Source organism: Mustela nivalis (assembly GCF_964662115.1).
Source record: "Mustela nivalis genome assembly, chromosome: 15".
NCBI classification, from domain to species: Eukaryota; Metazoa; Chordata; class Mammalia; order Carnivora; family Mustelidae; genus Mustela; species Mustela nivalis.
In genome coordinates this window covers 9,261,574-9,277,179 of record NC_139034.1, presented here as the reverse complement: position 1 = coordinate 9,277,179, position 15,606 = coordinate 9,261,574, and the positions used below count along the sequence as shown (strand labels likewise).

The 15,606-nt window shown below is 41.5% G+C and overlaps 2 protein-coding genes and 1 pseudogene across 3 annotated transcripts in view; 1 reads left to right on the top strand and 2 right to left on the bottom strand.

The window, feature by feature from the left end:
* The window catches only part of LOC309848526 (ral guanine nucleotide dissociation stimulator-like), a 438,233-nt gene that overhangs the window by 9,736 nt on the left and 412,891 nt on the right, over nucleotides 1–15,606 (top strand). The window lies entirely within an intron of this gene.
* The window catches only part of LOC309848515 (ligand of Numb protein X 2-like), a gene marked incomplete at its 5' end in the record, with an annotated part of 385,857 nt that overhangs the window by 341,244 nt on the left and 29,007 nt on the right, over nucleotides 1–15,606 (bottom strand). The window contains 3 exons of the mRNA XM_082700211.1: nucleotides 9,255–9,484; nucleotides 10,767–10,944; nucleotides 14,360–14,500. Coding sequence (XP_082556337.1) covers nucleotides 9,441–9,484; nucleotides 10,767–10,944; nucleotides 14,360–14,500 — 363 coding nt within the window. The remainder of the gene's footprint in view (nucleotides 1–9,254; nucleotides 9,485–10,766; nucleotides 10,945–14,359; nucleotides 14,501–15,606) is intronic.
* LOC309848893 (ras-like protein family member 11A pseudogene) lies at nucleotides 4,035–7,990 on the bottom strand (annotated as a pseudogene). The gene is made up of 3 exons: nucleotides 7,964–7,990; nucleotides 7,732–7,881; nucleotides 4,035–4,639 (listed from the first exon to the last, which is right to left on the bottom strand). The product of its transcript is annotated as a ras-like protein family member 11A pseudogene (transcript).

Here is a 15,606-nt window from a genome sequence, read left to right as displayed (position 1 = left end):
TAGGCAGAGAGTCAGGCAGAGAGAGGAGGAAGCAGGCTCCCCACTGAGCAGAGAGCCTGACGGGGGTCTCCATCCCAATACCCCGAGATCATGACCCTAGCTGAAAGCAGAGCCTTTAACCCCCTGAGCGACCCAGGCACCCCCTATCATGCCTTTCTTATTGAGTGTCAAGATAGCTTAAGACTCATTTTAACAAAGTCTTTAAAAATACCCCACCTTTTGGAGACATATCAAATGGTAAGAAAAAATTATTAATCATACAAAATATCATCACATTGTACATCTAAATCCGTAATATTGCATAGTGAGAAGTAGAAATTACAACACATGCACAGAACAAAAAAGCTATTCGAGCCCCAAGTTCATGACTAAACAGTCATCTTGTCTATTCCATTTGCTCTATTGTTTGCTGCTGCCTTCCACAGCTATTTATTTTAATCCAGTCCTCTAAAGAGATATTAATAAACTTTAGAACTTCCGTTGTGCCCTTTGCCTCGACACAAGCAAAACAAGTTTATTTTCTTATGCTATGATAGATTGATTTTCCCATTATTCGAGTTTGCTTTTCATGAGGGGCATGGGAGGCACAGAATGTTGCAGAATGTACTATTTAGCCATTTAGGTTTCATCTGTATCTCCGGGACCACACCACATAGGCATGCTAATTAAATCGTGCTGCAATTTCAGAACAGAATTCTAACGAAGCCTCGACCAGAAGGAGGATGAGCGGCGGCTGTGGAGATGGAGACAGGGGTGGGGGGGGTAGGGTGGTCTCAGAAACAGAGGCAGGAGGTGGCGGAGGGGGCACAGACGGAGGAGGGGCCGTGAGGATGGAGAGGACACTGGGGACGACACTGCAGAGGGAAGGTGAAACTGTGATAAAGATCTGGGGATAATCTTACCACCTGCCCACCTTTCCAATCTCCTGCCCAATGAGCTGTGACCCACCCAGGGCTCTGATGGCTCTGCCCACCCCACTTCTGCAGGAAGGGGAAGTGGGCTCAGAGCTAAGCTTCCTCAAAGGGCTTCCTCAGCATCCAGTCAAGCCCAAATCCTCAGACCCTCTTTCCTACCAGCAAATCTGACAGCTTTCCACCCTAACTGCCTCCTGATAACTCCAGGCTCCCCTCCCCCATCTCCAGGGCCACTATCCCAGGGCTCCTTCCAGATGCATCCCACGCACCTCACCCCCATCAGCAGGAGGCCTGGGGAACGGGCACTGGGGTCCTTCTGACACCAGAGCTCCAGTATGTATGTTGGGTCTGTTCTGGGGACCAGAAATAAAGGAAGCTTTGAGGCCCCGGGAGGAGATCAGTTATTTGTGATGCTGAGGACAGGAAAAAATACCATGGGGAGTGCTTTCCGCTTGACCTTCCAGCCTGCCTGAGCCCCAAGAGGCTGCTACCCCCTTTAGAACTGCCCTGTGACTCATCTTTTGACCCTTCTGGTCCCCACTGTGCTCCCCGCTGGAGAGCTCAAGGGTACTTCCTGTCCTTACCATTCTCACTTGGAACTTCATCACAGGCTGCCTTGGGACATCTCTCATATTGTTCTTTTTAGCTTTTCCATGATGACTTTTCCCATGGGATGTTCAAAACTCTTTCCCATGGGATGTCTGATCTCCACTCCTTAGAGGAAAAGGAGCCCTGGGCACTGGGTGGCAGTCTGGGCATGCTGGGGGTGTGGCAATGATTGGGTCAGCCTGTTGCTTCCTGTCCTCTCCTGCGAAGTTAAGATGTACGGTAACAGAAGATACTGATGATAGAACTGCTTTTGTTTTGAGGAAGAAGAATTAGGCACTCTTTCAAAGATAATAGATTCAAAATCGTATTTTTCCTTAATTATTTGGACATTGCTTTAAACGTGAATTATCTCATTTTTGTAATCCTTTATGCCATTTTGCACAGTACACACTCATCAACCATAGGGAAGAATGGTGTTAACAGCATGAACATGGACACAGGAGTCCTTGGAAGGTGGGGGTAATGGTCCACAATGGCCAGAAGCTAGATATGTGTCATTTCCTCTCTGTCACTGCTCTTCAAGTACTTTAACTACTCAGAGTATCTCGTCCTTGTTCTGCAGATGTGACAAGTTGTTTCATGCAACCTCCTGTTACTGTCCCTTGGCACCAAAAAATAACGTATTCAGCTATCATATTATTCATTGAATATTTACTGGAAACCTACCACTCGGTGCAAGCACTAGGCCGGAAGCCTAAGTACAAAGTCATGAAATGCAGCTACAGGGGCACCTGAGTGGCTCAGTCATTAAGTGTCTGCCTTTGGATCAGGTCATGATCCCAGGATCCTGGGATCGAGACCCACACTGGGCTCTTTGCTCGATGGGATGCCTGGTTTTCCCTCTCCAACTCCCCTTGCTTGTGCTCCCTCTCCCATTATGTCTCTGTCAAATAAATAAATAAAATCTTAAAAAAAAAAAAAAAAGAATGAAGTGCAGTTACAGCCACAAGCAGTGGTCCTTCCACCAGGGGTGACAACTAGCTCTGTGACATGGGTAAAGTGTCCCAGAAATGCTGCAGGTGTAGAAGAGGCCTCAGAGTGGGCAGCCCAGGGGCTGAACAGAGCATATGACTTGGGTCCTGAAAAATGAGTTAGTGATCTTTTAGGAGATAAAAATATTGCAGGCACAGGGAATAGTTCCGGCGAAGGCAGGAAGGCCCGCAAGAACCTGGCATATATGGAGAATAGCAGACTGTTCTGCTGAATGGGCCTTCATCCCCACTGTGTGAGGTGGTGTGTAAACCTGTGTGAGTGTGTGTGTTGGAGGGGATGATAAGGCTGGAGAGGTGGTCAAGAATCTTTTAGTTTTTAAGATTTTATTTATTTATTTGACAGAGAGAGAGAGAGAAAGATTAACAGCAAGAGAGGGAATACAAGCAGGGGGAGTGGGAGAGGGAGAAGCAGGCTTCCCGCTGAGCAGGGAGCCCAATGCAGGACTCAATCCCAGGACCCTGGGATCATGATCTAAGCTGAAGGCAGACGCTTAACCAGAGCCACCCAGGCACTCTGAGGTAGTAAAGAATCTTGATGCCATGCCTCATTTATATTTTATCTGGAGGCTAAGGGGAACACAGCTGAGGTTTTTCAGCCTATGGAAATAAATGATTAGGGTTGGTTTTCGTCAGGTTGTTCTGGTGTAAAGAAAGAATTAGAAGGGTGTCAGTCCAGAGGCCAAGAAACCGGTCTCACCTCCACTTGCCTGCCAGTCTAGGCAAGAGAGCTATACAGGCCTGGACTCTGGCAGAGTGATGCTTCAGAGAAAAACAGGAGAGAGAATTGATCGGATTCGAGGGTCAGGGAGAAAGAGCAGGAAGGAGAAATTGGGGGTGGGGGAGGGGAGAAGGAACACAGAGAGAGGGAGAATCTTAAGCAGGTTCCATGCCCAGCACGGAGCCCAATACAGGTTCTAATGTGGGGCTCAATCCCACGACCCTGAAATGATGACCGGAGCCAAAATCAAGAGTCCGACTCTTAAGGGACTGAGCCACCCCGGCACCCCGGGAAGGAGAATGTTTAAGCAACTCTAGGTAGGGTGTACTTACTGACATGAGGAATTTCTGTTTTCTAATGCAGGTAGAGAGGGTAGACTTCCATTTGCACCATAAATAAAACAGCCATTCATGTTTCCAACTTGTTAACACCAGCATACTATGAACCCCTTTCCTTGAAAATCACATGGTATCAATTTCATGCCGGTAGCAAAGTGCCCTAGTTGACAGACATCCTGCAGTTGCTCAAATCTTTTCTCCTCCACATTCTTTCTTCCACAACAGATTCCCTCTACATCAGCCCCCCCTAGTACCACAAGACACTGAGAGGAGTTCAGACTGAGGGCAAGCATGGAGCCATTCTGGGCTCTAGTGCAAGTCTGATTTCTATAAAAAGGCATTTAGAAAACAAGGAGCAATGTTGCCATTTTGCCTTTAATGGAAAAGTGGCTAGTGGTTACAGTAAAAAAAAAATCATTTTATTTTAAAAAAATCTCTACCAACTTCTAGGTAATCACTGGGTTTTCAGAAATACATGTATACTTGAAAAACAATAGTCTGTATAAAAATAAACTTTGAATGTGCAATTAAAAAGGGAGGTGCCCTGTCCTTTTCAGCTGCACAAATGCACAGTAAAAAGGAGGCAAGTTGGTGTGAGATGGGTTTACCCCAGTGCAGAGGGGGATTTCAAACAGACAGAGCCTGTTTGAAGCGCCTCTTGAGGTCTTGCATGTTGGGAGAGCGCGGCCGGGGAATGATGGAGGCCCTCCTCCTCTCCCCGCTGAGGCTGTGCAGCTTGCTCACCTCTTTACAGAGATGCTGAAACACATCACAGGCGTCCTCATAGTTTTCACTGGTGGAAATTTCAAGGAACAGGCTGCCGAGTTCATTGGCCAGTTGAATGCCATCATGCGTTTGCAACTGACGGGCATGGAGAAGGTCTCCCTTGTTGCCCATGATGATAACAGGGGCCCTAGAGTCAGGGTGGACCTTCCGGATGTGGTGGTAAAGGGGGCAGATGGACTGGTAGCTGTCGTAGTCTGTGATGGAGTAGACCAACAGAAAGCCCTCTGCCCACTGCACGCACTTGGACAGGGAATCAACTACTTGGGTCAGGTTGTCTTGGACCTGAGAAAGATCAAAATGAGTCTGGATCAAGGAAGCCCTCAGTGGGAGAGGACTCAAAATAACATAAGAAAAATGCTTGTAAAAACGCATTCAAAAGAGAAATCTTAAATACAGTTTGTAGATGCTACCTAACTTCTGCAGGAGGAGGCTTTGGATGCAGGAAGAGCAAGCTCCCTGCCTGGGTTATTTTATGGCTGTTGCCAATGCATTATTCTTAAACCCCCGCTTGGCGGATATTCTGTGGCAAGCCCTGGCTGACTGCAGAATGACTTCACTGAGAACTTTCAAAGAAGAATGGCACAATCTTTAGGGAACTGAAAATAAAACTTTGAAAATAAGCCAAGATAAATATCTTGGCTCTCCCATCAAAAAACTAAGCTCTAAGACCCTACACGAATCCATTTCCCTTTCAGTTTGTAGAATCTCTTAATCTAACACCTATTTCCTCTCCCAGGGCCTGAGCTTTGATAAAGGAAAGAGGCTGCATGAGGCTGGCTGAGGACTTTGAGGGGTGAAGAGCCCAAGCTCTGGAGAGAGTGTCCTGGGTGTGAACCTCTGTCAACCTTTTCCAGCTACTTGACTGTCGGCAAGTTTCTTAATCTTTCTAAGACTTAGTTATCTCGTGCATCAAACAGGAATAACAATGACAACACTTACCTTACAGGGCTATTAAGATTCAATACTACAATCCCAAGCACTTAGCATTGTGCCTGGCAGCTCTCACATCCATTCATCAAATATTTACTGAGACCTTACTCTGAACACAAGGCACTGTTACGGCGGCTGCCAGGAATGTACAGTAAATGCAACAGGCCCCCCACCCCCACCCTTTCACGGAGTTTGCATAAATATCGTGTTAGGTAGACATAAGTGCTGCAGAGGAAGAATAGAGCAGAGTCATCTAATGACAGGACTGGACTCAAGGGGTGTGTGTGGAATGGATGCTCAGAGCCAGCTGTCATCTCCGTGTGTTGAACTGGATGACTCAGGTCTGGTCCCTGTCATTAGAGTAACAAAACAGAGCTATCAGCGGCGAGATGGTCAAAGGGATGCTTCAGTCGAGATCTGGCTGGTACATGCCCAGTTAGTAAACAAGTATTTCAGTCTCTGTGGGCCACACAGCCTCTGTCACAGTGACTGAACACTGCCACTGGGGCTCACAGGCAGCCACGGAGGGGTTGCAAACGGAAGAATGCAGCCACGTTCCAGGGAGACTTGATTTATGAGAGAGGACAAAGATTGGGTTTGGAGCTGACCTCTGGTCAAGATCATGTCCATCACAATAAACATGAATCACATTATCTGATCTCCCAAGACTCACTTTAATCTTCCATCATAATAAGCAGGAGTTCCCAAGATGATGGTTTTAATGAAGAAAGGCTGATTGGTGTGGTTCTCTTCATATCCACCAACAATACTAAAGCCCCAACTTCCCAAGTAGCTTCTTCAAAAAACAATATCATGGCAGCTATGAAGGGCACTATCACAAACACAAAAAGTCAAGAATAAATTAGTGGGGCGGCTTTTATCGCCTGTTCACCTTTGCTTCATTCCATCCTTACCCTTATCGCTGCTGGGAAACAAAAAAGGGCTATTTTATTTCCTTCTGAACACATTATTCTGACAGCCCATTTTCCAGCACAGACTCAGTCCTAAGTAGACTGGAATTTGTCCAACACTGTCCCGTCTTCTTTTCCCAAATGAACACACACACACACACACACACACACACACAGAGCTAAACACACCTGGTTACAAGTCACACCACAGAAAGTCGTATAAAAGGGTTCTGTGCCTGCATTTTCTCTTTGCACTGTCAACAATGTCCTCAATTTGGATATCCATCTGTATCTACAGAGTTTGTATCTACAAAAAGGTGGTACACAAGGGATCTAGTCCTGCTAATCTCAGCACTCAAATAAAAGAAACATAGAAAATGTTCTCTCTTCTTCATCTATGTGAGGAGTTATTTGTTGTTTTTTCCTCCTTCACTTACAATGCACTCATTTTAAGGGAGATTGATTGACAAAATAGAGAACTCAATCTAGAAAACACTAATGAAAATCATCTTTCTTTCTCCATACAGCTTTTTTTTTTTTTTTTTTACTTTTTTTAACCAGGGACTCTGAAATGCTTCAGTTAAAATGCCACTGTCAGTTGGCAAATGTGACATCAGAACTCAATTAATAAAAACTTAAAAATAGAAGAAAACCCCACCTAAGGGATACAGAAAAAATATCTCCTTGTAAGATCGAAGTATTTTTCATTTTTAGATGAAACTGGACCTAGTCATCTAAGGTAAGGTTTCCTGTTTTTAATCTATTAAAAAGACTTCTTAATAAAGCCAATTCTGTAAGCAATATATGAAATGTTAGAACTTTTAATCTGGTCCAGTTTCTTAGCTCACCAATAAGAAAGGACTTTTATTTTTTTTTTTAAGATTTTATTTATTTATTTGACAGAGGGAGATCACAAGTAGGCAGAGAGGCAGGCAGAAAGAGAGAGAGGAAGAAGCAGGCTCCCCGCTGAGCAGAGAGCCCGATGCGGGACTCGATCCCAGGACCCTGAGCCGAAGGCAGCAGCTTAACCCACTGAGCCACCCAGGCGCCCAAGAAAGGACTTTTAAAAAGTCTTCTGGCATAGAGCAGGGTCCCAGGGTCCCCTGGTATTTTAGAGATGATATAGGTTATTTTCATTATTCTGAATCTTCTGCAAAAAACAAACAACAAAACAGCACAACACAAAATAAATAATTGTTTTGTCTGGTACACCACCAGCCAACTGCAGAGAAAGACCCTCCCTTTTGAGAAAGAGCAGAGCTGCTACCCTGTGTGGTGTGCGACCTGCTGGAAAGAGCCGCCGGTACCCACAGAGCAGTGGCCCTCCCAATACCTGGTTGTGTATACCGGTCTGCACACAACACACGAACCCCAGGAGTCCACAGAATAGTGACCTTAGACTGAGAGACACTCTTTCGATACAGGCAGACCCCCCAAATAGATTTCATTATCCCGTGTACTGTTCATCTGAAATATCATTGTTCTTCGTGATTCACCTGAAAATGCTCCGAACAAAAGCGGTAAAGAGCTTACTTCAGAGCTGGCCCGGAACACCAGGTAACAAGAACTAAAGGAGCGCCAGCACGGCCTGGCCACCAGCAGTGGTGTGCGCACGCTCAGCCCCTGCTCGGCCGAGGAGACCACTTCTCCCCCACTGGTGTGGGACCGGGCCTTTCTGACATGCTGGGTTTCAAGTGACAGGTCAGTGTATCAGGCTGAGTACTCCAGAGGATAAATGAGTTCCCTCTGCTGGCTGACCCCTCACCATTAGGTAGAACGGCCATGGTTTCATAGCAACCATTCCAATCTATGCCTACAGGGCCCTGAGATACAAATTCTGTTACTGTTTCAGGCCTTTTTGGTCTTTTTCACTACGACAAGGACAAGTCAGTAAGTTAGATGATAGACAAATGAATTCCATTCATCCTGGTTTTTTCTGCTATTCTTTACGTGAAAGTACTTTTAATACATATATATATATATTAAAAGTATATATATATATATATAAAGTGATATATATATATATCACATAGCACTATACAAATGCTAGTTATTACAAATTACATCCGAATGAAGCTTGATGTCTCAGAAACTGGCATTCTTATTGTTTATTTTTATTTAAAAAAATCAGTCATTTTCCTACTTGGCTCAGAATCAGAATGTTTCATCATAGTTCAGTTTTAGGATTCCTCTAAAGTGATCTAGAAACAAAGACAGTAATACACATTCTTCCAACTTCAATACTGAAGTATATACAACACTCATCAGGAGCTGAAACACTTTCATGACCAGACAATGACCAACTACAGAATGTCCTGGTGGGTGACAGTCCCGAAGGTGGTGAGAAGACCTACTCTCGGACACCAATGATTTGGCTGAAAGAGTCTCTCATGTCCAATAAAAACTGAGTTTTAACATCCTGCTTTTTTAGAGAGAGTTAACAAGATTAAGAAAAGGGTTTTAGAAAAGCTTCTCAAAAGGCCCCACACTTTGACCTGTTTTTTTCTGGTGAAAAATGCACACGAAGTCTAAGCATGTACACGTGTGGTAAATGACAGCTTTTCTAAAGCAAGAGCATGAACATCCAAATCTCATGGCTGGTCCACTTGAGAACCTTCTTAATAGTCATGGACAGAATGGCTTTATTCATTTTTATAAACAGATACACCAAGTCTTTTTAGCTTAGTTCTTACTATTAAATTTACCTTTAATAAGGTAAATGGTTTATTTTTTAAGAATGTTTTAATTTTTTAAAAATTTTTAAAAAAATCTTTTTTACAAACTCATGGCCCAGAGATCAAGACCTGAGCTGAGATCCAGAGTTGGATGCTTAACCAACTGAGCCACCTAGATGTCCCTTAAATTTATCTTTTAAAATATAATAACCTAAGAAAAAAAATACCCTTTTCTTCTATAACTTGATATGCCATTGCCACTTTCATCTGTGACAAGGACCTTCCCCCCTCACACCCTGGACGAATGAATTTACTGTGTTCCATACTGAGAAATGTTGTCACTACAATTATTCCATGAAACTGCTGAAACGCTGTCAGTACCTTGGAAGCCCAAGCCACATGACCCACAACAGGGACCAGCTGGAGTCCTACTCTTTCTCGCTGAAGGTGCCTGGCTGCTCTTCGGTAGCCTGGGCTGCCTCCTCGACAATATGGACCTCAAATGCCTTCAGGACAACAGCAGGGGACGGCGCTGGCTTTTAGCATTGCCATGGCCTCACTGTGACTTCAATTGGTCAAATCAATGCCATTGATATTCAGCAATATATCACCTGTCCAAAGGAATAAACAAGAAAATGAGATGAGCTCCCAAGTCATTATCTTCCCTATACATCCTGTTATTTGTAATTTTTTCACATCTCTGTCATTCTTACTATATCAAGGGAAAAATCCAATTCATGGAAAATATTCCAAAACAACTCAAAACTTTAAGATAATTTCATCAAATATAGGAAAAAATGTGGCTTGAGGCACTGTGATTCAACTGGAAGTCCAAGTCATTAGACCTCATTTTGCTAATGTGCAGGACCTGGGCATGTTCATTTCTCTTCTTTGGGCTTCAGTAATTTCTATAGTTCTTTCCTGCTCAAAAATTATTTGATCTTTTGCTCTTAGATATGAATTTTTAACATATCCTGTTTTAGAGTTACACAGTTTTATAGATAAAGATAGTCCTACAGAGTTTGCTCAGTGTGAATGTATCGGAATACTTAAAGAGAAGAGATCCTTGGGTCTACACAAAGAAATGAAACTTGTGATTTGAGCATCTTTTGCTTAAGGAAGAAAAAAAAGTGCTTGTTGCCCTGCCAAGAAAAAAAAAAAAAAAAAAGGGCAACGAGGATTATATAAAAGGTTAGGAAGGAAAAGATGAGTGTTCTATTTTTTAGAGGGTTTTTTCCAACATGAAATAATGCAATGATCCAAATAAACATTAGAAAATAACGGAAAGGGTACCTGGATGGCTCAGTGGGTTAAAGCCTCTGCCTGCAGCTCAGGTCATGATCCCAGGTCCTAAGATCAGGCTCTGCTCAGCCGGAAGCCTGCTTCCCCCCCAACCCCTCGCCTGCCTCTCTGCCAACTTGTAATCTCTATCTCTGAAATAAATAAATAAAATCTTTTTTAAAAAAGAACAGAAACATCATCAAACTGCAGCAATTTTCCTTCCCATCAGGCATTTTTCTAACCTTACAGAGAGGTTTTACACTTATATATGGAAGGGACATTTAAAAAAATTTTTTTTAAGATTTTATTTATTTATTTGATAGAGAGAGATCACAAGTAGATGGAGAGGCAGGTAGAGAGAGAGAGAGAGATGGAAGCAGGCTCCCTGCTGAGCAGAGAGCCCGATGCGGGACTCGATCCCAGGACCTTGAGATCATGACCTGAGCCGAAGGCAGCAGCTTAACCCACTGAGCCACCCAGGTGCCCTAAAATATTTTTTAAAAATCATATTTAATAGAAAATTTGGGGAATATTTGTTATTTTTTCAAACATGAGTTGCATGCAGGGAGAAGATGGGAAGAGTTTCACTGTTCCCAGCCCTTCCTATCTTACCTCTTTTGATGCGGCCATCACGTGCCAGACAGCCATGAGCTGGCACACTGGTTACAAAGATGGGCAGTTCACCACTCTTGCTTCCTCTGCCCCCTGCCACTGTCATTCCCAGGGACTCATGTGGTTCCTTCTTTACATTAATGTGTTTTTCTTGGCATGTAACACACTGGGTAAGATCCTAACAATTGAGAAGAAAATTTATTGGAAAATAAATAATACATAGCTGAAATAAAGTAAGGAAACTGAAGGAAAAAATACCATGGCAATGATAAAGTCACTGTTAAAATCAATTACTGTAGAAATAATACACAGTTCTTCATGGTACAAAATGACACCGAACACTGGGGATCACAATGTCAGACTTTGGACGGCTGTATTTTCATATGACTATGTATGGAACAGAAAAAACTCAAGACTGTTGATATATGGAAGTCAAAATAGGGCCAATTCTACAAAAGTAAATAATGCATTTGAGTTTTAAGATTCTGAAGACAAGCTAATCAATTTTATTTCTCTCTCTCTCCTCTATTCTTTGAAAGAAATGTTGACAGAACAGTACAAAAGTAAAGTGCAGATTTTGTTAACTGACAGAAAAAAGCTATAGATCTATCTTCTGTTTCTTACTTATGAGAATGCTCGGTCATGAAACGGGTGCAAACTGATCTTCACAACCTTTACAGAAAGCTATAAGGATATGAAATAACTGAATTTTTGAAAAAGTTAAGGAAGAGAAAAAATTTCAAACAAACTGTTTCTCAGGAAAAAGCAATTTTTACCGATATTTATTGTTTCTATTTATTACCAATATTTATTGACATTCCTAGAAGAAAAGCAAAATTTAAAACATCACCTTTTTAAAATTAGAATGCTATAAAAAACAAGGTATACCTATGCAATATTAATATTAAAATAGCAATAGTAACTAACATTTATTGAAGATTTACTATGTGTAAAGCAAATGGCTTCACATGTATTATTTCATTTTAATGGTTTCATTAAATTTCATTACAATGGTCCTGAGTGTAAATCCTATGGTTGGCCCCATTTTATAAACAAGGGAATAGCCTTATTAGAAAGGTCATGTAATTTGCTCCAAATTATATTGCTATGCATGATCACACTGGGATTTGAAGTGATTCAAGTTAAAAAAAATACACATATATACACTTAGTGTATATACATAAACATGTATTCATATGTAGTTGTGTATGTTCATACAGCATGATGCTATATGCATCCACACTACAAGGGTGCTATCCCATTAAGTGTAATAATGGAAGCTAATATCTCAAAAGGTTCCTTAACGCATATACTATAAGAGCATACTGTAGATAACAAGATAACTATTACCACGACTAACAATATCAACAGTAGAACTAGATGAATTCTTTTGCTAGAACTGTAACATTTCCTTTAGTGACACTGCTTCAGAGCGGACAGGTACGATGTGTCAGTCAAGCCCTGGACCTGCAGGGTTGTCTGCTCTTCTCTGCTCCTGAAACCCACACTCTGAAATTTTCTTGAGGGCACTACTTAAATAGCCTAGAGTTCCTTGAATTTTTACCTCATAGAAAACCTGTAAACGTCTACAGGTGGTATCATAGTATATGACATCTATGTTCGCATCCTTCAAAACTGGGCAAGACCCACGTTATTATGAAGACAATCCAGGTAAACTCAGCTGGGAGCATACTGACTTCAACGCTCGTGTCTGTCAGGTTTTGAGTCAATCAGAGGTGGTTGTTTTATTCCTCGATATGGCTGAGATGTATGCATTTTAGCCAAACTTCACAGATTACTCTTGGTATACTTCATGGAAACTTCTAAGGGCTTAACACTGGATGAATGTTTCCAAGCAGCTACGCAGAGGCTTAGTAATAGAATAATGTGTGCTTTAATTTTTAACAATGATTATCCTCTGAACAGGTTGTTTTGATGAATTTGTATTTGTTTTCCCTAGGAGACCGTTATTTTTTTAAATTAGGATTTGACATCACAAATGCTGTATGTTAATGGTAAATTGTTAAATTAATGCTTAAAATTACATTTCATGTGGCTGTTCTAACAATCAGGTTTACAGAGCACCTAGAGTAAGAATTCAGCATTGTTATTGAAAACACCACCACTTAAAATTAAGGAATAGAAACTAGTAAAAAGAAAAATATATGTGCCCAAAACAAACAAAAGGACATAAATAGTCCTCTATATGGATGCTGAAATGGTTAAGTAGTTCTTAAAACAGTCTTAAAATTGTAGTGTTGTCTTTGAGCACCCATATTTCAACTTTCTGTAGAATTCATGGATTCAGTTACCAACTTTTGCCTTAATTATGATTCTTTAGGAAAATGTATATATATGTAACTTGTAAAGCAAGGACCAGCGATATGAACAACTCCTATTCAAATTCCTTTTTGAAACAATAACTGCTTTTCGTAGTCATCATTGTGAAAGCAAAATTATCGGTTCCCTTCACACATTTTGTTTTCTGTTCAAAAATAAGAATAAGTTTGTGCTTATAATTTCTTAAAAGTTTTAACTGACCAACGACCAGTGACAAGTCTATACTTCAGCTCAGAATACCAGATAAACCTGATGGGCCAAAAATACTTGTGCCTTTAAATGATGCTTCCTTGGGCTCCTGTGACATTACAGAGTTATTCTCTCAAATTGTACTTACATTAAGAAGCCACTTTAAGCTAAACATGCGTTTCTCAAGTCATTCTCCTTAAGTAAAATTAAATTGCTTTGCTAAATAAAAACTTATTTACTGGTCTACTTAAAAACTATAGGAAGTAAAAACAAACAGACAAAAAACTATAGGAAGTTTCCTATGTGTGATTTTCACACAGTTGGTAAATAGCATCGTTTTAAAAATTCTGGCCTATCACAAGTTGAGTTCTGATGAAAGATCAAATGAAGTAAATAATACTGAGAACACAGTAAAGTGCCACTGTTTTTTTTATTTCTACTGATTTCTGCATCTAAAGTGAGACAGCATCAGAATTTTTGGCACAGATAAATGACCTAGGAATATATTTTAAAAGCGCTTAAATATGAAAGATGCAGCAAAAAGCTCAACATTCGGGAATTTAAAATGATCTAGGGTAGTATTCCTATGAACTGTAACATAAAAAGAAATGCTTTATGTGTTTTGCATGTACGTATCAGAAAGTATGATTTATGCTTCATATTCACATAGGGAATTCTGTTGTTGTAGGCAAACTGCCCAACCGCTAAGTATGGACTTGTTGGTCATTGTCTTTTTTTCAGTTACATAACCTCCTGTTACAACTGAATGAGCAAACCAAGATAAATCCCACTTTCAAGCAGGACCAAATAAAGAAGTCTTTCTAGAAGATCAAACACTTCTCATCAATCTGGCAGAGGGACCTTCTTACTAAGAAACCACCCCTACTGGCTGAGGAACAGACTGTACAGGGACTCTCAAGGTAGCCAAACACACATTCCACACCCCCAAACACCTTGTGTTCACCTTTTCCAACAGAGTAACAGCACTCATTTAAATCTTACCAGTTTGTAACAAGGATTCCCTGAGGGCAGATGAATGAAAACATGCAAACTCGAGGCCTCACCTTGTGTGAACTGGGACTGTTGTGGTACAGCCGCTGTGCATGGTGCTGGCTGCTACTCTGAGCTCCTGCGTCCTGGACAGGGTTACCAGGCTGGGATTTTTCCAGCCTAGCAATTGTTAAATCCACCCTCTCGCCACTAGCCTGGAGAAAACACACATATATAACCACCAGTCATTAATGATGCTTCTCACTTAAAAAAATTATAGGGAGGGTCATTTTCAATGCACTTATCATGGCTGTATCAGAGCCTCACCTGAGTGGGGACTGCAGGCCCCTGTTGGGGGTGGGGCAGACGAGGGAGTTCATTTCAGGAGCTAATACTTTAAAACTTCTGTAGGTAAAAGAGCCACACACAGACCTCTTGGGTAAGCCTTCCCTAACCCTGGAAATACCAAGGACATAACCAAAGCAAAGCCTAGGTTCTGATCTCCCCATGATTTCTTGAAGGGTAACTGTATTTTTATACTTCCCTCCCCTGCAAAACTGGCCTTGGCACTGAGAGAAAGAGAGCAAAGAAGATTAAAGGATGAACGGATTCCAAACTGGATTACAATTCTTTGTGATTTCTGAAATAAATTCCAAGATGGCTACTTTGAGAGTGATAATCAATGAAACTACGTGTAGCTCTGTTTCCACACACTACAGCTTCGAATCGAAAATAGGGATCAGCTTAAACAGTCCTGAAAAGAATGATAACAAAGGTCCTGTAAATCAGGATTAGTATTTATATACATTACAAATTGTGTGCGTAATTTTAGAGGTGATGACAACCACGTTGAATTTAGAGGTCCATTATCTGTATTTATAGATCTAGATCTGAAACACAGATTCACATCTATTACACTTTTTAAAGCTATTTTATCTTTGCTTTTAACGTACAGGCCTGGTCTACTTGATGCTGATTCTTGGTCATGACTACAACTTTCCAAGTTTACTATCATTTCTATGGGAAAATTTGACAGCCTGCTTTCAAGAAGGTGTGGTGGAAAGTAGAACCCTCCCCCATGACTGCAGTCAGTAATGTTAAGAAAGCACTCCAGTTTCAGTTCTCAAGTTGGAAAAGGAGTGAAAACCATAATTTTAAAAAAATATTTTATTTATTTGAGAGTGAAAGCGAGAGAGCAGGGTGGTGGGGCAAAGGAAGAGGGAGAAGCCGACTCCTTGCAGGGCAGAGAGCCCGATGTAGGATCTGAGCCAAAGGCAGATGCTGAACCGCGGAGCCAAAACATTAAGATGTTTTTCACAAA